This window comes from Alligator mississippiensis, chromosome 15, assembly GCF_030867095.1.
Source record: "Alligator mississippiensis isolate rAllMis1 chromosome 15, rAllMis1, whole genome shotgun sequence".
NCBI classification, from domain to species: domain Eukaryota; kingdom Metazoa; phylum Chordata; order Crocodylia; family Alligatoridae; genus Alligator; species Alligator mississippiensis.
The window spans coordinates 25,525,264-25,548,256 of NC_081838.1; the positions used below are offsets into that span (position 1 = coordinate 25,525,264).

Consider the following 22,993-nt stretch of genomic DNA (forward strand, 5'->3'; position numbering starts at 1 on the left):
TGCCCTGGGTGTTGCAGGGGTCTCTGGGGCAGCAAGCAGCAGAACATGCATCTCCACAACAATCATGGAGCCAAATGGCTTTGGCATTAGCAGGGAGGCCTTAGCATTGATAGTGAAAAATTACAACACGCTGCATTTTACCCAGAAGATGTCTTCATACTTTCCCCACACTTCCACAGGAAAGATCTCCCACAAGTGGCACCTCCTTTACTTCTGCTGCCCCATTTCACCCCAAAAAGAGACTCCACTGTCCCCTGACCAGATGTTCCTTCAGGGTCCTGGCTGCACAGCAAGGCATAGGAGTGAGGTCTTGAGTGTGATGAACTGCTACCAACGCTTACCAAGAACCCCTGGATTGCAGTAAACCCTCTGGAAAGGGAAAGGGTAGGAAGTCAGATCTGCCCTGGAAAGGAGACCAGGCCCTGATCTGTTCCCATTACAGAGCTCCGGAGAGGACACAGAGACCAACCATAAGGATATCAACTTCAGTTCTGGGGCTTTACTAGAGAATGCATTACAGAAAATGAAATGAAGGGAAGGACAGGGGGATCAGCAGGCAGCCAGCAGTGCACTTTCGGAGAGGTTGCAAAGCAAAACCTGCAAAACTGGGCTCGGGGTTGCACTAGCAGCTCCTTAGACACCTGATAGGCATGAGCAGGCAAAGAAGGTTGATGTAGTGGGGAAGATAGGCAACGTCAGGGTGGGGAGCAGGGAATGCTTCTCCAGCCATAAATGTTCTCTTTCCTATAGCTCAAGAGCCTCACATACCAGAAACCTGGGAACAGGGAGGACAAAGCTGGAAGGTGGCCAAGGACAGCCTCTGGGTTTCATTTGGAAATATGTGTCTTGGGGGGGTACCCTGTTGTGAAGGTACTTGTCCCCCCCCAGGAAGAACAGATGGGTTTTAGACTTCTAGAGAATGATGGGGAATGCACAGGCTCCAAGGCTGATGCAAAGATTGTCTCCTCACTGCTTCCCCGGCTACCCTCTGCCTGAAGTGTTTCCTCTTAGTTCCTCCCCTCAATCAAACCTTGGGGACCCGCCTCTGAGTCCTTTGGGTTCTGCTACACCATATGTGGACTGAAGGTTGGGTGAATTTTATGCAGTACACCAGCATGAGGCAGCTTTCCTGAATGCAGCCACTGGTGGGTGCTGAGCAGTTAGGCACCCCCAATCCCTTTCTGTATTGCCGGCACAATTATGGATACTCCCGGGTGTGGGTGCACTGGTGTCAGGCCAGGCTGGAGGAGTGGATGTAGCTTTTTCCAGACTCAGAGCAGTGACATGGCTTCTCCCGTGTGGATGCACTTGTACTGGGCCAGGCTGCAAGACTGAGTGAAGCTTTTGCTACACCCCAAGCACTAATGTGGTTTCTGCCATGTGTGGATGTGCTGGTGCTGAGCCAAGTAATAAGATTGGGAGAATCTCTTCCCAAACTCCAAGCACTGATGTGGCGCTTCACCTGTGTGGATGAGCTGGTGCTATGCAAGGTGAGAAAAGCAAGTGAAGCTTTTCCCAAAATCTGAGCACTGATGTGGCTTCTCCCTCATATGGATGTGCTGGTGTTGGCCCAGGTGGGAGGACTGGGTAAAGCTCTGTCCACACACAGAGCACTGATATGGCCTCTCCCCTGTGTGGATGAGCTGGTGCTGGGCCAAGTAACAGGGTTGGGAAAAGTACTTCCCACACTCAGATCACTTATGTGATCTCTCTCCTGTGTGGATAAGCTGGTGCTGGGCCAAGCTGGACAGCTGGGGGAAGCTTTTTCCACACTCAGAGCACTGATGTGGCTTCTCCACTGTATGGATACGCTGGTGCCGAGCCAGGCTGGAGGAGTGGGTGAAGCTTTTCCCACACTCGGAGCACTGATGTGGCTTCTCCCCTGTGTGGATACGTTTGTGTTGGTCCAGGGTGGAGGATCGGGTGAAGCTCTTCCCACACTCCGAGCACTGATGTGGTTTCTCCCCTGTGTGGATGCGCTGGTGTTGGGCCAAGTAATAAGATCGGGAGAAGCTCTTCCCACACTCCGAGCACTGATGTGGTTTCTCCCCTGTGTGGATGCGCTGGTGCTGGGCCAAGTAATAAGATTGGGAGAAGCTCTTCCCACAGTCGGAGCACTGATATGGCCTCTCCCCTGTGTGGATGCGCTGGTGCTGTGCCAGGTGGGAAGAGCAGATGAAACTCTTCCCACACTCAGAGCACTGATGTGGCTTCTCCCCTGTGTGGATGCGCTGGTGCTGGACCAGGTGGGAGGATTTGGTAAAGCTCTGTCCACACACAGAACACAGATATGGCCTCTCCCCTGTGTGGATGCGCTGGTGCTGGGCCAAGCTTGAGGAGTGGGTGAAGCATTTCCCACACACAGAGCAGTGATATGGCTTCTCCCCTGTGTGGATGCGCTGGTGCTGGGCCAGGTAGGAGGAGTGGGTGAAGCTTTTCCCACACTCTGAGCACTGATAGGGCCTCTCCCTTGTGTGGATGAGCTGGTGCTGTGCCAGGTGGGAAAAGGAAGTGAAGCTTTTCCCACACACAGAGCACCGATGTGGCTTTTCCTCCATGTGGCTGTGCTTGTGCTGGGTCAGGTGGGAGGACTGGGTAAAGCTCTTCCCACACACAGAGCACAGATATAGCCTGTCCCCTGTGTGGATGCGCTGATGTTTGACCAGACTGGAGGACTGTGTGAAGCTCTTCCCACACTCATAGCACTGATGTGGCTTCTCCCTGGTGTGGACACATTGGTGCTCATCCAGATGGGAGGACTGGGTGAAGTTCTTCCCACACTCAAAGCACTGATGTGGCTTCTGCTCTGTGTGTATGAGCTGGCATTTGACTAGGGTGGAGGAGCAGTTCAAGCTCTTACCATACTCACAGTGCTGATGATATGGCTTTTCCCTTATGTGCATGAGCCTGTGCCTGACCAGGTTGGAGGGCTGTCTGAAGTTCTTCCCATTCTTGGTGCCACGGTTTGGCTGCTCCCTCCTCTGGACACACTGGTGCTGGGACAGGCCTTGCCAGCACATCAAGTTCTTTCTGCACTTGGTGCAGCGGTGTGTCTTCCTCCCTAAGTGAATGCTCCAGTGCTAAGCCAGGGAGAAGAAATAGGTGAAGGTTTTACCACATATGACACAGCAGTACTGATGTGTTAGCCAATCCGGCTAACAGGCAGTCCCCAACCTCAACAACAAGCAACCTAGCTCCCATTCTCAGAGGCACCAGGCCTTGCAATGGACCCTTATGCAAACCGTGTTCCCTTCTTAATACACACCGCATCGTCCAAATATGAGCCAAATAATATGGTTTACAGCAGCTGAGGACCACTTATCTTCAAATCTACCATTTTCATATGCTTTGTCCCCTGCTTACAATGCCCCTCTGCTATCTACACTGTCAGATGGTGCAATCCCTACATGAAAGACTGAACTAACCCTGATCCAACACCAGGTCGAGGAAGACACAGAGGCTTGTGGCACGATGCTTTAACCTCCCTGGACCTTCCATTACTGACTTCAGAGTAGCTGTTCTTAAACCAAAATACTTTAAAAACAAACTTGAACATGGAATTGGGCAACAAGAAGTCATCCACAGGCTTGATTGCGTTAAGTACAGTTTAAATACAGATTATGGATTTTTATCTGATTACAAAGACTGGCTTCGGTGTTCCCTTTTTTGTGTGGTTGTCTTTATGTTCCTCTCTCCTACCAGCGTCCCAACTCCCATCTCCTTCCCCCGCTCTGTATTTGGTATTTAAAAGTCTCTCTCCATTTGATAATCTGGCCTGTGTGTGTCCTTTCATTGCATCTGACAAATGAGCTTGGGCTTGCAAAAATTTTCGCTGTGCTTCTCTGATTCACTTAGTTTGTAAGGTGCAAATTTATCCTGTCCTCTTCATGGCTTCAGATTAACACAGATGTCTATCAGCCAGTTGTGCTCCTCGCTCCTACCAAACTGCATGCCCATAAGGCTGCCCAGGCAATGGCTGGGCTGGAAAGACACTGCTGGCATCAACTGCAGAGACCCTCTCTGCTCCGCAGTCTAGGCCAGGCTAGAAGGCACTTTCTGGGTTCAGCTGTAGAAACCATTGCTTCATGCTTCCTGGAGCTGGCAGGGTGTCCTAGTATACCTAGAGCGTTCTTAGTTGGTTTTCAGGTCTGGGCAGCTGAGGCAGCACTTCTAGAGTTAGAGGGAGGTTTGGCTCCACGGACTCTGGCCAGGCTTTTCAGGGCCAGCAACCCTGGCTATGTGTACTTGGGAGTGAGGTCCTGCTATTGCCAGCTTGGTGCGGTTCCAGCCTCTGTCACCAGCGAAGCTTCCTCTTGTCACTCTTCAGGTCTCTCCACTGCCCACAATTCTTCCCTGCACCCCTGGCTCCTCATCTCTGCCCCAGCTTCAGTCTCATGCCAAAATGAACCTGGTGCTTTACTTACCTCCAAGCTCTCCCCCTGCTTTGGAGGTCTGCCCTCCCCCTTCTCCAGTTGGCCTGGTTCAGGCATCAGGGAGGCCCTCTCTCCCATTATCTCTGGGGAAGTCCTCTGCAGCTCCAGAATTACAGGCCCCTCCTCAGAAGGCTGTTCATCGGCTCTACTAAGGGTCCCTGTGTGTGCAGGGTGGGGAAGAGAGTGCACAGGTTAGCCCTGGTGCTGCTGGCATGGGGAAAGCCCTGCTATTCTCCTGTACTGGCCTGTGATGAAAGCAGTTGGAGGCTTCAGTGTGTGGAAGAGGGGGGAGAAGGAAAACTTATACTCCCAGAGCCCTTGCTAATAGACCTCCACAGGCACAAAGATGGACATGAGATCCCAACCCCTGTCCCAGCGCAGGGTGGTGATCAAAACAGTGTCAGAACCTGCAGGGCCATCGCTCCATGGGAGAGCAGCTCGAGGGACGCTGGTGCAATGTCACCATGACATGTTAAAGGGAGTGGGAGGGGACATGCAAGGTCAGTCTGCTCCAGGATGTGTGAAATGCTTCTGGGGCACTGGGAGAACAAGAACAGCTGACCAGGTGGAGCACTGAATCTATCAAAATGTGGCAGAGAGATTTCTCCACTGATGGATGGTGCCTCCTGCTGCTAGAAAGTGAAAAACCACCACTTCTTACCTGCTCCTGGGGAAGGGTTTTGTTCAGGGCACCAGCCCAAGAAACTTTCATCTGCTGACCAGTCCCAGGTCTCCTCTGCTTTAGGGGAATCTGGAACAGGACAGAGGCCTGGGTTTAACTGTAAATGAACCAGGCAAATGTCACTGGAAAAACCCATTGCCCTGACCCCAGCTTTTATTGGGCTCCCAGGGGCATGAGAAAGGGCTTATTAGAACATTGTTAGATAATCAACTAGATAATTGATTGTTACCATGGTAGCACTACAAGGCCCAACCAAGATAAAGCCTCTTTCTGCTAGAAGCGCACATTTATAATGAGAAGAGTCATCCCCACTCCTCCCCCAGCCCAGCCACTGGGTGGGTGCTGCCCACCACAGAGATCAGTTTTGTCCTACCCCAGCCACGTGCTTACATATATTGCCACCCTGTCACAGGCAGGGGCAGACATTTGAGCTTTTCATCCTGAATGCCGGATAGCTACTCAGGCGCTCAGACCCATTCCCTGGCCTACATCCAGTACTTGACCTGCCACTGGCTCCTCTGACATCTTAGACACCGAATACTGTCCTGTACAGTACGCACTGCAGGGTATTCCACCTTAGAGCACTTGTTTTAAACCCAAGACCTCACTCCTATCCCTGTTTTCTTTAGTTTTCCCCCAAAATCAACTAATCTATACCTAATAGCTAACCCTAATAATGGGGTGGGGGGAGGCGGTAACTGTTGCTCTGTGGGTATCAAGCCCATGTTAACCTTGTACATCAAATAGGCTGGTAAGCACCTGACTTCTGGTCAGGTATGGGCTCCTCTTTGGGGACATGAGGTGGCTTGTCCCGAGACCCTGGGGTATCCCTCTGTCCTGCCTCCTTCAGAGGCTGGTCTGTAAGATGGCCCTTTGGCTGCTCCAGCCAGCAATCACCAGGTTCCTGCAATGCCCCAGGAGGCTGGTTTTCATGTGAGAAACCCTCCTCAATCTTCACGCTCACCGTGACCTGGGGATGAGATAAATGTGTTACTGCGGAGCCAGGAACTGGGAGAGACGGGGTAGAAAGGAACATCCCCCCCACACACAGAGGTGGGGACGGCAGCACTGAGGACTGGGGTGAAACGAACCCTCTCACCTGGAGCTTCTCGTCCTCCTCCTGCCCCAGCTGAACCCCCTCGGCCAGGGCCACGGCCTGGGCGCAGGTCTCCACGCCGCGCCCCCACTCCCAGCTCCGCGTCTCCCGGGGCAGGATGGCCAGGAACTGCTCCAGCACCACCAGCTCCAGCATCTGCTCCTTGCTGCGGCGCTGGGGCTCCAGCCAGCGCTGGGCCAGCTCCCGCAGCCGGCCGCACACCTCCCGCGGCCCCGCGCCTTCCCGGTAGCGGAGGCCCCGGAAGCGCTGGCGCCAGGCGTGCGGGGCGGGGAGGTCGTGCCCCGGTGCCGGCGGGGGGGTCTCCAAGTCCAGCTCCGCCTCAGACGGGGGCTGCTTCACCTCCCGGCCCTGCATCTCCTGGCCATCGACCGGCTCCTCCAGCACCTGCTGTCCGACTGTCTGCGGTGCCGAGCACGGCGGGGAGGGGGACGCCCCGCCAGCCCCAGCCGGGAGGAGCCCAGGGACTCTTCCCGCCTGCCCCGCTCCTGCCCGGAGACCGCCCGGCTCCTGCTGCCCCGGCGTCCCCTCGGGCTGCCCCGGTGCTGCGCGGGGAAGGTGCGCGGCTGCCCCGGGCTCCAGCGCCGCAGACATGTCCTCCGTGGGGAGACGGCTCGCCCCACCGGGCCTGGGGTTTCGCTCCGCTCCTGCGCGTCCGGCCGGCGCTGGCGGTGTCGGGCCCGGGCCTGTGTGCGGGGAAGGAGCCGGGCACATCTCACCGCGCGGGGGGAGACCCAGGACCGGCCCTCGCCCCCGTCCCCCCCACCCAGCGCAGCGGCCCCTCCGGCCGCGCACAGCCCGGGGCAGGCGGCTGGCTGCACGCACGGCCCCGGCCCCGCCCCCGCCCGGGGCACGGCCTGGCCAGCTCGTCCCGGCCCCCAGGGTCTCCCCCCGCCCCGCCCCGGACACCCTCCCCGGCCCAGGCCCGGCCCGCTGCCCCCGGCCCCCCGCACCATCCGCGCGGGACACAGCCCAGCGCCCCCCGGCAAGCCCGCGCGACACCCACCCGTGCCGGCGCGGCGGGAGCGGGGCCTGGCGCAGCCCGCGGGGCCGCCGCACGCGCAGCGCGGAAGGGGGCGGGGACCAAACGCCGCCGCCCCGCCCCGCCCGCCGCCGGCACGGGCACGGCCCCCGCCCCCCGCCGCGATGGCCCCGGGCACTGGGGAGGAAGCGGGACGCGCCGCACCGTTGCCCGGCCCCGCAGACCGGGTTCGTGCGCCGGGGGCCGAGCAGGTCTCTGCACCGGGAACGACCAGGTCGAGGCTGCAGACGTGTCCAGGCTGATAAAAGGGAACAGAGAAGGTTTTCCGGAGAAGCAAAGCTGGCAGGGCGTCAAGAGATCATTTCCTCCAACCAGGAATCAAATCTGCAGCCTTGATGCCGTGAGCCCTGTGCTCTAAAATTAACTGAGCTGCGGGCTTTGGGGAGGGTGTTGCTAGTATTAGCTGATCTGCAGGAGCCAGCCGGACAGCTGGACTCTCCCCTCGGTACAAACGTGTCGTTCTCCGTCTCCGGCAGAGACAAGCTTCTTGGAATTGTTTCCAGAAACGCTCACCCGGACGCTCCCCCCGCCCAGCAAACCCAGGCGTGAGCGCGTGAAAGATGAGAAATGCTTTTCTTGTGCAGAAACGTGGCAGGTGTGACCCCAGTGACCAGATGCCATAACAGCGTTTCTTATGGCAGAGAAGAAGCGCTCGGTGCCGACGTCGGCACGCTCCCTTGGCGCAGGTCGCACCTGCAGGCCTAGAGGGAGACCCTGCAGCCAGCACCAGCTCTGGGCACGGGGCGTTTGTCCCAGTGCGGCCTGGCCCAAGGGGCCTGGGGCAGGGATGAAAGTCACTGGCCTGAGAGTCGTCCCCACATGCCAGCTGCTCCCTGCCCCCAAACTGCTGCTCCTGAGGCTGCCCCGCAGGGCCAGGGCCAGGGCCAGGGCCAGGGGCGGATGTTGCTGGTCTCAGCTGCACGTCCACCTGGGCTCTGGCTGGGCGGATGGATCTCTCCTGCCATAGTCAGTTGGTTTCCAAGTTCCCATTTTGCTGCTGTCCCTTCCCTGCCCTGGGGCCCCCTCCCCGCCAGGTCTCCCCCTGACCCAGCTCCCCCTACGGCCTAGGGTAAAACCTCCCGTCCTGGGAGCTGCAGTCAGGACTATTTGGTGTGCAGCTGCTGGAGCTGCAAACAGTCCTGTTTGGTGTGCCCAAGGTAGGACATGGGCCAATGCCCACCAAGGAACTATAAGCCTCCCTTGCTAAGGGAGGCCACTATGGACACTTCTACTGAGTTTGTGGAGCAAATAAAAAAGAAATCGGAAGGGAGTGAGGTCATGGGCAAGCTGGGAAACAGTGGGTGCAAAAGGTGCAGGGTTGAGGCCAATGCAAGCTAAAGGAGCTGCAGGCTGGTACACGTGGGGCCCTCCCAGGCAGGGTCCAAGCAGTGGCCAGGCTGGTGGGAAGGGTCAGGGTCGGGGGAAGGGGGACTCAGGAGCTGCTACCTGTGAGGGATCTCAAACTGCGAGCAGGCTGGAGGCTGAGAGCAGGTGCAGGTGTAGTTGGGGACCAGCCCAGAATCATCTGGGGTTGTCTCTGCGGGGTGCAGGTGGGGCTAGGAGCCAGGAGGGGCTGTGAGTGGGCACAGGCGGGGTCTGCCTGCAGGGCGGGTGCAGGGAGGGCTGTGAGTGGGGTAGGCAGGCAGCGGAGGGGTCTGCCTGTGCTGGCAGAGGCAGGGCACAGCCGTGCCGGGCTGCACTTTTTGCACAGCATGACCTGGAGCTGCTGCTGCCATCTTTGACGTTTCTCATGGGAGAGGAGGGGCAGCTGTGCCCTTGGCCTGGTTCTGTGTCACATGCTCCTTGTACAGTGAGGAGGCAGGGGACCCTCCTAAAGGCAGTGTGGAGGGTCTTATGCAGGAGTGTTCAGGAGCCAGCCCCTTCCCTGCAGTCTGTATCGGGGCTGGGCAGGCCATGGGGCTGGGTAAGCAGGTTGTGGTCCTGAACACACCTCCCTCCCCCATAAGATTGATATTGCCTCCTTTCCCACAGACCCCTCAGGAGAAAAGACACTGCCACCAGGCTCCATGCGTGAGTGGTGAGAGACTGACCCCGACATGTACCATGCCTGGCACCAGGGGACAACCAGGGATATGGTGCAGCAAATCAGGATCTTCCACATGCAGGCAGCCTGAGTGGCCATGAGAGGTTTGCAGCCACCTGCTGCTGCTTTGCCAGCACCAGCTGGAGCAGATCCTGGAGCTGGTGGTGCTGGAGCAGTTCCTGGCCATCCTGCCCTGGGAGGTGTAGAGCTGGGAGTGAGGATGTGGCATAGAGACCCATGCCAAGGCAGGAGCCGTGGTACAGGCAGGACAAGAAGCTTCATGAGAGAGCTTTTCACCATGGTCATTGTGCGGCCATCCCTGTCTCCAGGTGTCTAGGGGATGTTTCCTCTCCCCATCTCTCCCTCTTTCCAGTGACATGTTTGGCTTGTCCCCAGGTCGCAGTGTGTGGGAAGGTTGATGAAGTGGCCTTGGAGAAGATGGTGTCCACTGGGGCATTTAGAAACATCTTGATTCCTGGCAGAAATAGTCACAGGCCCATCCTACAAAAATGCCCCTAGCAGAGGCATGACGTAGGGAACCCCCAGGGCCTAAGGACAAGCCACCTTGTGACCCAGAGGAGCCTCTGCCCCAGTTGGGTCAGGTAATTTGCTCCATGCTGGGCATGGCCTGGGTCTGAGTTTCAGAGTGGCTGTCCTGCATTTGCAGTGAGAGGATTAAACCTCGGTTTCTTCGATATCTGGCCGAATAGGACCCAACTCTGTACAGCCACGTGGTTGGGGTGGGAGAGGGCTCTGAGCTGGCAGCAGCCAGGGTGAGGTGCCCTGGTCATTGTCACCACATGTGTGCAGCACCTAGCACAAAGATCACTTATCTGGCCTGCGCCTTGTAGCACTACCTTGGTAGCCATCAGTTATTGTGTTCCAGTCACCCCTCTGCAATATCTACTTGGAGGCCTTTGTGCCCAAGCATGGCCCAGGCATTGTGGAGATGGGTTTGCTCGGTGAGTTTTGGCTGGCTTGTGCACAGTTAACCCCAGGCCCCTGTCCCGCGGCAGGTTTCCCTGAGCCAGAGGACACTTGGGACTGGTTGGCAGATGAAAGGGTATGGGTTCAAGTCCTGCTCCTGACAGCTACCTCCTCTTTCCCCTGGACATCTCTTGCTTTTGCAGTTCAGGAGGACACAACAGCTTCCCCCAGTGGACTGCCAGCTTCCTCACCGCCCACAGGCAGAGGGGCAGCTCCCAGCCTCGCCTTTCCCTACTAGCCCCTGCCCACTTTGGTCAGCTTTGTGCTGGGCCACGTGTGGGCACGGCCCTCAGGACCAAAGCTGCTTTTTGCCTCCAAGCTTGGCTGACAAACTCGAGCGTCTCCAGTTGTACAGGCCACCCCTTAGTGCTTTGGGCTGGCCCTTGGGCCTGCAGCCCATGTGAGGCCTCTTTCTCTGGCATGCAGCTGCAGGTGGGGCTGATCCATGCCTCTACCTGACATGGCTGCCAGCCCATCATGGGGTGTGCTAGGACAGACACGGTGGCACAGCCCTCCATGAACTGGAGACAAGATGGCAGGTATCGAGGGATGGGGATCTGGCCTGCCTCCTTCCACTGCCGTGGTGTGCTGGGTTCCCTCAGCTCTTCCTTCCTATTCTTTTGGAGGACTGCTTCTGGGTCAGGCAGAGGCATCACTGGCTGGCCCAGGCCACCCAAATTCCCCCACGGTCCCTGGAAGCGGAGACAGAGACCCCACCTGCTCTCTTCCAAAATCCTACCACCCACCACTGCTCTTGCACCCTCAAACAAGACGATTCCCCAAGAAGCACTTGCTGACACTGGAGCTCTTTCTCAAGCACCAGAAAATCCTCTCACCCCCGAACGTGTCCTTCTACGGAGCAGGCGTGGGTGGCACAAGCTGTGATTGGAAGAGTACTGCTCTAAAGCTCCAGACTCTTCCGCAGGAGCCCAGGAGGAGTGCACATCTGCAAAGGCCCAGGTCCCTGTCCAACAGTTCAAGGAGATGAGACATAGACGGGAAGAAGATGCAGTACAATGGCAGGCTGTGGCAGGAAGTGGTCGAGGCAGGGGATCCTCGAGTGAAGTGACACTGCTGGCACACAATAGCCAACAGGCCAAAACATTTGAGCCTATTCCATGCCACCTAGGCCCCTGAAGAAAGCCAGGCTATGCCTTTCCAAGGTACGTCAGACAATCAGCAGGCAGCTGGGAAGGAAGTAATCTCTGCTCATGATTTCCAGTGTGAACAAACTTCTCCACTCATAGGCAATATCTATATAGAAGAGCAGTTACTCTTTGGGGGGAAGAGGAAATGGAATAAAAAACAAAACATTTCAGAAACCAGTCTTAAATAGCACTCAACCCTCTAGTGACAATTTCGCACAATCAGTGTGTTCAGGGGCACTGGAAGTGTGTTCAGGGTTCTTTCTTAGGTCCATGCAAGGTGAACAGTGTAATCAGTAGAGGCAGTGAAGCTGCTACCTGGAACTTTCCTCTGTCTCACCAATGTGGTTGGAAGGACACGTCTCCACCACTGGTGCTATGGACAGCGTTCCTCAATTCGTTTTGTTGCCCCTGCCGACAACTGGAGCCACTCCTCTGCTGTTGCTCATCATCTGTGTGCTAATTACCACCATGTGGGGCCACTGCTCTAAAGCTACTCTTCCATGCTGCTGAAGGGGATTTTTTTCATGTTCTGCTTGCAGAAATAAGTTCACTCTTTTAGACCTTGGGCAGTCTCAAGGATCTCAGTTCTTTTGTATTTAGCAAGCACAGCATCAATTTGAATATCAGTGTCACAATTTTAAAAGGCAGAGCAGGCTCACACAAGCCTGGCTCCCATGGCATCTTCTATTCAAGCTGTTAAAAGCAGTTAGAACATATTGTTACAGTGAAAAGAAGCGCACAAGAGATTTTCACTCTCTTGCCCATGGCTACAAGTGGAGGACATGCAGATATGGAACACCATCCCCATAATCCGTTCTTGCATACGATATACAAATAAGCACCAATGAGAAGCTGTCACAAAGGTACAGTTGTTTGATGGCATGACTGCTTGGTTAGATTGACAGAAGGCAGGGCAGGGTGGTACATTATAAACTACCTTGTTCAGAGAGACATAAGGCTTCATAGGAATCAACTGGGTTCTTCAGAAAAAAAACAACCTGTGCTAATGAAGGAAAGCATCCCTCACAGGAATGGTCAGGTGAAGAGTTGCTAGGCCAGAGGTAGGCAAAATATAGTCCAGGGGCTGGATCTGGCCTGCCAGGCCATTCTATCCAGCCTGCAGGGCTCCTAAAAAATTAGAAAAATCAGTATTTATTTGCTCCTAGCTGCCTGCCAAAGATGACAGGAAACAGGGGCAGTAGGACCCAGAGGAAGCTGGGGGCAGGATCCAGCAAGGTCTGCCCTGCCCTGCCCTGCCCTGCCCCGCTCCCCCCCCCTCCCCCCCCCAAACCTTTGCCTAACAGAGGTTTCTGGCCTGGGACCATGGGGCTGTTCCTGCTTCCCTGCGCTGGAGGGGGAAATACAGCCCTCAACAGCTTGCCAAAACTTGGTACGTGGCTCTCTGCCTGAAATAATTGCCCGCCCCTGTGCTAGGCAGTATTTTCTGGGCTCTGCAAATTGTTGACTGGCAATAACAGCCCTCAGCCACTCCCCTGAGTGAGGATTAAACAATTCTTGGTACCCAGATTGCAATCTTTGCTGCTAGCCTGGGTATGTGGTTTTATGACCCAATGAAAATCACACAGTGAAGTTCCTGATGCCTTTTGTGATGACACACTCATGTGAAGTTGGACCTGACATTTGGTCCTCCATCAAATCACATGAAAGGCACCACCCTGGAATTCAAACCAGCCTTTTTGGCAAAGGCATAGTGAGCATACAGGGCCTACTCCAGGCATTGATTGTGCTTGCTAGGGTGGATTTAGGAGGCAGCGTCATGAGCAGATGCCCATGAGAAGATCACCTCTAAACAAGAAAAGGCTCCAGGGACCTGCTGGGAGGTGGTGTGCAGCTGACAGGTCAGAATTAGTATCACTTCAGTGCACTGTGGGTACAAGAGAGAGAAGTAAATCTGAAGCCTGGGTCAGGTCTGTGAAGAATTCCTATACCCCACCACCTTCCATCACCTGTGAGAGGCTTTTCTGCTGCACTTCCCAGAGCAAACTAAAGCTTTTCACTCCAGTGGGATAAGTGGAGGCATATGTGAGGAAAGGCACTTTTGGAAGGCATGTGCGTGGAAGCAAGCTGGAGTTTAATTGGTTAAAACATGTGCCTAGTAGACAGAAAACCCGGGCTTAAAATCCCAGTAGTGCCTTTTTTTTTTTCTTTTTGTGAAAAATGAAAGACCTTTTCAGAATCACAATAAAGGTGGACATAGAGCCAAAACTCACCATGGCTGTCTCCTTCTCCCTACATAGGGTGGCCGTCATAGACGACATTCTGGTTTTCTGCTACTCTGTCGTCTGTTGATACGAAACCAGATGCCTTTATGTCCTCTATTTTTCTCTTGAAGATAAAAATAGAAGACATAAAGGTGCCAGGTGGACAATAGAGAAAAGGTGCCTATCAATAGCTGCAAGCGGGCTGTCCTCTATGATGGCCACCCTATCCCCACAGCTGACACCTTGATGTGCAGCTTGAACCAGCTGCAGAGTCTAAATATGTCTCACTTAAGAAGTTCCTTTCTGGTTTTCACAGTTAGTGCACTTCTTACAGTGTTGAATGATAAGAAAGTAAGATGAGTAGATTCCTCTCTATTTGTCAGTACAACCTCAAACCTGTGCCATGTAAGCTCTCATTCTGTTCTAGGAACCAGTGGTGACATGTAGGGGGTACACAGGGGTCAACGGCCGCACTCGCCGCTTAGGCAATGGGCAGAGAGACAGGGGGAGAGCTGGTGACTCCCTGCAAGCGCCGGCCGGGGAGTGGGAACACTGTGGGAGCTCCAGCCATGGGGGGACGCTCCCCCCCGGTCATTGACTGGTCGCTGGGGGGGAGCGTCCCCCCATGCTAAGGTGGCACCAGTTGCCCATGCTAGAAACACATGTATCTGAATTTAATTCAGGGTATAGAGAGACAATCTCATTGGTTGTTAGGGGAATTTCTTTGGTTGTTTGGGGAACACCAGAATGAAATTAAACTAGAATCCTGAAGCAAGACTGAGAGTGAGAGTGGGTAGTTAGTGTCAGCCATGGGGCTGGGGGTTGAAGGAGTAATCATCAGAATCTACAAGTCAGGTGCCAAAATGCCAAGCCATGTTGCGGGGCTGGGAAACAGTTAACAAGTCCAAAGGAAAATCCGCAAAGTGAAGTACAGGAGTAGCCAAACCAGGGTTCAGCAGTCAGAAAGCAGATGTACAGGGAGAATCTAGAGGCTGAAAGCATGGATCAAGATGAAAGCAAGATGATGAACAAGGAAGGGCTGAGATATTGCTGAAAGAAAAGCTGCTCAGAAACTGATGACCAGTGTGTTGTTCAACAATAGTTAGGTGCTGGAGGAGTTCCTTAAATGTAGCTCTAGAAGCAATCAAAGGGAAGACACTTGGGGTCAGCTTTTGTTGATTTTGTAGTAATCGGATCAGTGCACTTAACCAGGGTTGTAGGATAGGATCCTGCCTAAGTCTTATAGAGGTTACCCAGGCTTCATTGCAGAAGTTTTATAGTAGGCCTTTGATCAATTTCAGCAGGGATCATTACAGGCAGCTACTGTGAATCAGTGGCAATGTGTAGGGGGTGCACATGCACCCCTGAGAGCACTGGTGCACACCCCGACAGCCAGCGTTCCCAGGCAGGGGGGCAGGTGAGAGCACTGGTGCCACCTCTGAAAGCGCCAGCTGGGGAGCGGGGGTGTCAGGACAAGCGATCCCCATGGTCGGTCCCCATGCGGTTGATTGTGCTCACCCAGAAGTGCCAGCACCACATCTGGAAGTGCCAGCAGCATGCCACTGCCACTTCTGGGTTGGCAGGATTGGCCACAGGGGGGCTCCCCTCCCCGGTCGCTGACTGGCCACAGTAGCGGGGGCGGGGGGCAAGTGTCCCCCTCCTCCCCGACTCGCCCATGCTCTGAATCCTGCCAGCTGAGCTCATTGTCCCACTGTTCAGTATCCCCACTTCCTACTAGGCCTGAATGGGAGTGCAAGGGAACGGGCGGGGGAGAGGGGGGGAGGAGCTGAGACCTCTCAACCTCCAACCTGGAACAAGACCATGGGAGTTCAGCAGGCCTTGGGGAAGGCGACTGGCATGTAGGGGAGCCTTCTTCCACCTCCTCCACTGGTCAGGACAGAATTCCTCCCATGCCTCAGTAGCCCACCCACTTCTCCCCCCCATGCTGCACCACCCCTGGAACTCCTGACCTGATCCTGGCCTTGCATTCTTCCCTGGAGACAGCAGCACTTGCAGGACTCATTGGAGCAGGCTGGTGTGGGGCTTGGCTAAGGTGCTCCCCACAGTTCCAGCCCGTGTGGTAGGGCACCTTCCGTGCTTGCCAATGTTAGAGGCTTGAACAGGCTGTGGAGCAGCCAGCAGGTGTGGTGTGGCTTAATGAGGTGGTCACATGACCACAAGAAGGCTCCTGGATTGGAGGATGGGGTTGGGCAGCCTCAGTATAAACCCAGGCCCTCAGAGCTAAGTAGGCAGTTGCTGTAGGGAGCCAGAGGGATAACGCTGTCAGGTTGGAGCCACTGCTCTAAGAAGACCTGGAGGTTCCTGGTCCTGGGGAATGACCTAAAACTACACCCTGCTAGGATTGGATGGTGTGTTGGGGCTGTCTGTAGTGGGGTGGTCCCCAGTAAATACCACACTAGTGCCTCCCTAGTGAAAGGTGAGGATGGGGGGCCTTATATCCTCAGCCCCCATGACCTGGTGGGTTACCCCATAAAAGGTAGCTTTTCCCTGCGGACATCAGTTCCTTCAGCAGCCAACTGGTTTCTACAGTTAGGGGGGTTCTTTCCCCTTGTCCCCCTTGCCCCCATAGCCAGCTGGGTAACTGGGCTCTGGGAGGCCTCCTCACCTACTGTCTCCACCTTCTTGCTTTGACTGCGAGTCACTGCATTAATGCGGAGGGGTTCTATAACGTTCTCCCACGCTGCACTCATATGCTTGGGTCCCATAATATCCCTCCCCATCAGCAGGGGGGCAGGAGCATCCTCCATCACTCCTTTCTGTGGGCACATTCCCCTGCCCCTCCACTCAATGGGGAGATGTGCTACCTGTACCTCGAATGGGTGGCGCCCCACCTGTTCTGTGGTAAGGGTTTTTCCAGGAACTATATCCGAAGGTGAAACGAGGTTGGCATTAATCAATGACACACAGGGACCTGAGTCCACTTCCCTGATGATGGCTCTCCTGTGTACTTTTATCTCCTCCCTATGGGAGGCCATTAGCTCCTGTGGGTTAGTAATCCTGAAGATACAGATATGCCCCTCAGAGTGGCTTGGGGTTTCCTCCTCTTCGCATACAGCTGTTGTTCAGTTGATAGGCTTACTGGGGTTGCTCTGCTTTGGGTAGTTGGCCCTGAAGCGGCCAGACACCTGCAGTTAAAGCAACACTTCCTAGTGGCGACACGTAGGGGGTGCACCTCCTGATAGCCAATGTTTCTGGGCAGGTGGGGTCAGGTGAGAGTGCTGGTGGCCCTCCTGAGAGCACTCGCCAGGGAGTGGGGTGCCAGGAGAAGCGATCCCCACAGCCCCCCGCAGCCAATTGCACTCACCTGGAAGTGCCAGGGATTGGCCTTAGGGGGGCGGGGGGGGACCCCCCCAGCCAGTATGATTGGCTGCGGGGGGAACCCCCAATCGCTGACTGGCCACTGGGGGGGGGGGGAACAAGTGCCCCCCCAACTCAGGAGGCACCAGTTGCCCATGCCTTCTTACCTGATCTGGGTGGATTGGCTGAATCCAGGGCCACCCTGCGCTCTGCAAAAGGGACCTCAATCTCCCATTAGGGTCTGGTTCTCCCTTCCACACCCCCCTCCCCTTTCTGGTCCTTCCCGGTGGGGAGGCCTTCTGTCCAGCCCCTCCCAATTTAGCAACAGCTGATCAGCAAAGTTGGCAGACTCACTGGCTGACTTGGGCTCCTTATCCCTGACTAGATGTAAAATCTCCCAAGGGCACCCAAAATAGAATTGATCTAACACCATAAGATCCAGCACCTTATCTCTGGTGTCAGCTTTTGCTCCCTCCACCCATTTAAAGAATGACTCCCACAACTGGGCCACAAACTCGGTTATAGCCTTTCCCTGCTGTGGGGCAGCTGTGCGGAACTTCTTCCTGAAATGATCTGGCATTGTTTGGCCTTGTGCTTGTGCTGCACCACTTGCACTTCTAGCTCCAGCTTGTGCTGTGCCTCTTGGGCTTCAAACTCTCACTTACACAGTTTCATACTTTCACTGTGCTGTCTGGGCTTCTAGCTCTAGGGCCTAGAGGCAGTTCTTCTCCTTGAGCAGTTCCAGCTCCTCGGGGCTCCTTGTCTGAAACCAAAGGGAAAGGGCTCCTTCGGCTCTGCTCCCACTCAGAACCAGGGTGGCGGGTCCCTGGGTTTGATCATTGACCCGTTGGCTGTATTTCAAAGAAGGCCTACTGAGAGTGCAGGAGCAAACCAACCTGGTGTGCAGGAAGACCAACAAGTATGGCAGAAGACCAGCTTGGCTTAGCAGGGAACTCCTCAGTAAATTAAATCACGGAAAGGAAGCTTATAAAAAGTGGAAACTTGGACAAATAACCAGGGAAGAATATAAGACCATTGCTCGAGCTTGCAGGGATGAAGTCAGGAAGGCCAAAGCACAGTTGGAGTTGCAGCTAGTAAGGGATGTGAAGGGTAACAAGAAGGGTTTCTACAAGTATGTCGGTAGCAAGAGGAGGATCAGGGAAAGTGTGGGTTCCTTACTGAATAGGGGAGGCAACCTTGTAGCAGAGGATGCAGAAAAGGCTGACGTCTTCAATGCCTGTTTTGCCTCAGTCTTCACAGGCAAGGTCAGCACCAGGCAGCACAAGTTTGGGGAGGAGATGAGCAGCCCTCCGTGGTGAAAGAACAGGTTAGGGACTACTCAGAAAAGCTGGACGTGTACAAGTCCATGAGGCTGGACGGGAGGCACCCAAGGATGCTGAGGGAGTTGGCTGATGTAATTGCAGAGCCATTGGCCAGCATCTTTGAAAACTCAGGGTGATCAGGAGAGGTCCCAGATGATTGGAAAACAGCAAACATAGTGCCCATATTTAAGAAAGGGAAGGAGGAGGATCCAGGGAACTACAGACCAGTCAGCCTCACCTCAGTCCCTGGAAAAATCATGGAGCAGATCCTCAAGGAATCCATTTCAAAGCCCTTTGGAGGAGAAAAAGAAAAACAGGAACAGTCAGCATGGACTCACCAAGGGCAAGTCATGCCTGACCAACCTGTTTGCCTTCTATGATGAGATGACTGGCTCTGTGGATGCAGGGAGACTGGTGGATGTGGTGTACCGCCCCAGGTCCAGAAGGAGTAGTTGCCCCCTGCAGCTGCTGTTAGAGGAGCAGGCACACACTGGGACCTACACCTTGGTGCATTCTTCCAGCAATCCTTCCTTCCTAAAAGCCCCTCCTGTCCTCTCACTGGGTGTCCCAGTCATCTTAGTTTCATAGTTGGTAGGTTTGGAAGGGACCTAAGCAGATCATCTAGTCCGACACCCTGCCATGGGCAGGAAAGGATGCTGGGGTTAAATGACCCCAGCTAGGTGGCTGCCTAGCCTCCTTTTGAAGACCCCCAGGGTAGGGGCAAGCACCACTTCCCTTGGAAGTTGGTTCCAGAACCTAGCTGCCCTGACTGTGAAGTAGCGCCTCCTGATATCTAGCCTGAATCTACTCTCAGTCAACTTCTGGCTGTTGTTCCTTGTTACTCCCAGCAGTGCTCGGGGGAACAGGGACTCTCCCATTGCCTGCTGAACCCCTTGGCAAGTTTATAGATGGCCACCAGATCCCCTCTCAGCCTTCTCTTGTGGAGGCTGAACAGGTTCAGGACTTGTAGTCTCTCCTTGTAGGGCCTGCCCTGCTGCCCCCGATCATGCGGGTGGCCCTCCTCTGGACCCTCTTAATGCTGTCCACATTCCTCCTGAAATGCGGCGCCCAGAACTGGACGCAGTACTCCAACTGTGGCCTGACCAGTGTCATATAGAGGGGGAGGATCACCTCCTTGGACCTGCTCGTGATGCATCTATGGATGCATGACAAGGTGCAGTTAGCCTTCCTGACCGCGTCCCTGCATTGGTGGCCCATGTTCATCTTGGAATCAATAGTGATTCCAAGATCCTTCTCTGCCTCTATGCTGATGAGAAGGGAGTTCCCCAGCCTGTAGGTCTGCTGCTGGTTCTTTCTCCCCAGGTGCAACACCTTGCACTTGTCCATAGGGAAACGCATCCTATTCTCATCTGCCCACTTCTGTAACCTGTCCAGATCTAATTGTAGCCTGTCCCTCTCTTCTAGCGTGCCCACTTCTCCCCACATCTTAGTGTCATCTGTGAACTTGAACAAGGTGCTTTTCACCCCCTTGTCCAAGTCGCCGATGAAGATATTGAACAGTGCAGGCACGAGGACTGAGCCCTGGGGAACCCCTCTGCCCACATCTCTCCAGGTTGAAAATGACCCATCCACCACCACTCTCTGGGTGCGGCCCTCCAGCCAATTTGTGACCCATCTGACTGTAGGTGTCGACACCACAGACACCTAATTTTTTAATGAGGATGGGGTGAGAGTGTCGAAGGCCTTCCTAAAGACCAGAAAGACTATGTCCACCGCGACACCTGTGTCCAAGGCTTTTGTGACCTGGTCATAGAAGGCCACCAGGCTGGTCTGACAGGACCTGCCTCTAATGAACCCGTGTTGGTTGCCCTTAAGCATAATCTCCCCTGCTTGCCCCTCGCAGATGTGCTCCTGGATAATTTTCTCAAAGAGCTTCCCCAGGACCAAGGTAAGACTAACTGGCCTATAGTTTCCTGGGAGCCCTTTCCTCCCTTTTTTGAAAATGAGGACCACATTGGCCCTTTTCCAGTCCTCCGGCACCTCGTCAGAGCACCACGAGTGCTCATAAAGCCGTGCCAGGGGCCCCGCAATGACCTCTGCTAATTCCCTCAGCGCTCTGGGGTGGAGATCGTCAGGACCTGCTGATTTGAACACATCTAGTCCCTCCAGAAGTTTCCTGACTAGGTCCTCTCTGACCCTGGGTCTGTCTATGCCACCCCTGGGTCCATCCTGGATCCCAGTGTGGGGGATGTCCCAGTCCCTGCTCAGAAAAATGGAAGCAAAGAATCTGTTAAATAGGTTAGCTTTGTCATCTGGTGCTACCACCAGATTACCAAGCGTGTCCTGCAGAGGTCCCACATTATTTGGCACCTTCTTTTTACCCGCTGTGTATTTAAAAAAGGACTTCTTGTTATCTTTGATCCGGGTTGCTAGTCCCAGTTCCATCTCTGCCTTAGCCTTCCAAATAGCCCCCCTACAATCTCGAGCCAAGGAGGTATAATCCTCCTTGGTGATGGCCCCTCCCTTCCATTGGGTGTACACCTCCTTTTTGGCTTTGAGGCATTTGTGGATGCTTTTGGCGAGCCATGGGGCCTTTTGAACCCTCTTGCCCCCTTTGATCCGCAAGGGGATTGTCACGCTTTGGGCTTGGAGGATCATCTCCTTAAGGAATGACCACTCTTCTTGGACTCCCAACTCCCCTCCCCTCTGGGACCTCAGTGCCTCCCTGATTAGTCTCCTTACCTCGTTGAAATCCGCCCTCCTGAAGTCCAGGGCTGCTGCCTTGCTGCAGGCCTTTGACACCCTGCGCTGGATGGTGAATCCCAGCAGGCGATGGTCGCTATCACCCAGGTGGTCGACCACCCGCAGACTCCTCACCAGGTCGCCTGTGGCCAGGACCAGGTCCAACAAGGCATTTCCCCTGGTGGGACCGTGCACCTCCTGGGTTAGATGGAGGTCCTGTAACTCGGCTAGGGACCTACATGAGCGGTCAGACCTGGCTGACTGCTCTTCCCAGCACATGTCCGGGTAGTTTAAGTCACCCATGATGACCACGTCCCTCGATTTAACTGCCTCCGTGAGCTGACCTGAGAATTCCCGAACCAGCTCTTCTCCCTGGTTAGGTGGTCTGTAGTAGACCCCCACCGTTAGGTCCCTTTTCTCTTGACCCCCTTGTATTCTGACCCAGAGCACCTCCATCTGCCCTATCTCAGACCCACTGCTGTTTGCAGAGGATGCGTGTTGCCCTTTGACATAGAGCGCCACACCCCCACCTTTCCTCCCTGTTCTGTCCCGCCTATACAGCCTATAGCCCTTGATGTTTACCGCCCAGTCATGCATTGGATCCCACCAAGTTTCAGTGAGCCCCACTGTGTCTGGGTTTGTGTTAGCTAGCAGGAGGGCAAGTTCCTCCTGCTTGTTCCCCATACTGTGAGCATTAGTGTAGAGGCATTTAAGGCCTCCTGAGGCTGTATGTGCCTCCCCCCCAATCCCTGGACTGTCCGGGCCTCTGTCTCTTACCTGGGTATTTCTTGTGCTCGTCGCCTGACTTGGCTGGGCTGTTCTTGTGGGTGTCTCTTGGTTTGGTGTTCTGTGGCTCCCTTGGTCCTCTTCCTCCCCCTCCCCTGACATGCCTAGTTTAAATCCCGCTGGAGGAGATCAGCCAACCTGGAAGAGAACACATGCTTACCTTTGGGGGAGAGGAGAAGCCCATTCCACCCGAGCGTGTCTCTCGTTCTGAAGTGAGGGTTGTGGTCCAGAAAGATGAAGCCCGCCGCGAGACACCATTCCTGAAGCCACAAGTTGACATCCCAGATGCAGGTCTCATGGCATCTTCCATGCCTGCTCACTGGAAGGATCGATGAGAAGACCACCTGTGCCCCTATTTCTTTCAGCTTGTCTCCCAGCGCTTGGTAGTCCTTCATCAGGTGGTCTGGACTGCTCCTGGCTGCATCATTAGTGCCCACATGGATTAGGACCATGGGGTAGTAATTAGGACCATAGGGTAGTACCATCCTGCACCAAGCCATGGCTTCCTGCTTCCTTCACACAAGCAAGTAGACCCAGAAGCTACAGCAGGTCCTGCTGACCAACCCTGGGTGACTCACCATAGGATACAGTACATCATACATGGCCTGCCAAACCTGATATAGCAGCAGAAGGCCCTGGAATGAGCCTTCATGCCAACACACACTGAGCCATCTGTCCTGCCTCTACACCTATGCCCTCCAAGCATCCATGACTTTGCCTCCAGAGTCCTTGTGGACAAAGACATTGAGGGTATCTTTGATGCCATAAATGCTGGGTGCTCTGGGACCACCTCCACACCATGGAGTGCAGGGTCTGGGCACACCCCACTAGCACCAACTGGTGGGAACAGATCGTCCTTGGCACTTGGGATGATAAACTGTGGCTCCAGACCTTCCACATGGGACAGGACACCTTCATGGACATCATCACCTAGGTGGCCCCACACATTGCACACCAGGGTGGGCCCCCTCAGTCTGGAGAAGTGGGTATTCATTGCTGTCTTGAAGCTAACATGGCAGTCTCCGCTACATTGCCAACCAGTTCAGTGTGGTTGTCCACAGCTGGAGAGACTGTCTCGGAGATTTGCCTGGTCATTCAGGACATCGTGGCAAACTGCTTTGTCTGCCTCATCAACCAGCAGGAGGTGATAGCTGGCTTCCAACATACGGGCTTCCCCAACTGCATATGGGCT

At 54.9% G+C, this 22,993-nt stretch overlaps 1 protein-coding gene across 1 annotated transcript; it reads right to left on the minus strand.

The window, feature by feature from the left end:
- Positions 1-479: 479 nt before the first annotated feature.
- Positions 480-7,005, minus strand: LOC102564078 (zinc finger protein 665). The gene is given in 5 exon segments (XM_059718882.1): positions 480-3,080; positions 4,425-4,591; positions 5,095-5,184; positions 5,875-6,085; positions 6,215-7,005. Coding segments are annotated over 5 exon segments (2,796 nt in total). The 5' UTR covers positions 6,944-7,005; the 3' UTR covers positions 480-1,481.
- Between the last annotated feature and the right edge of the window lie 15,988 nt (positions 7,006-22,993).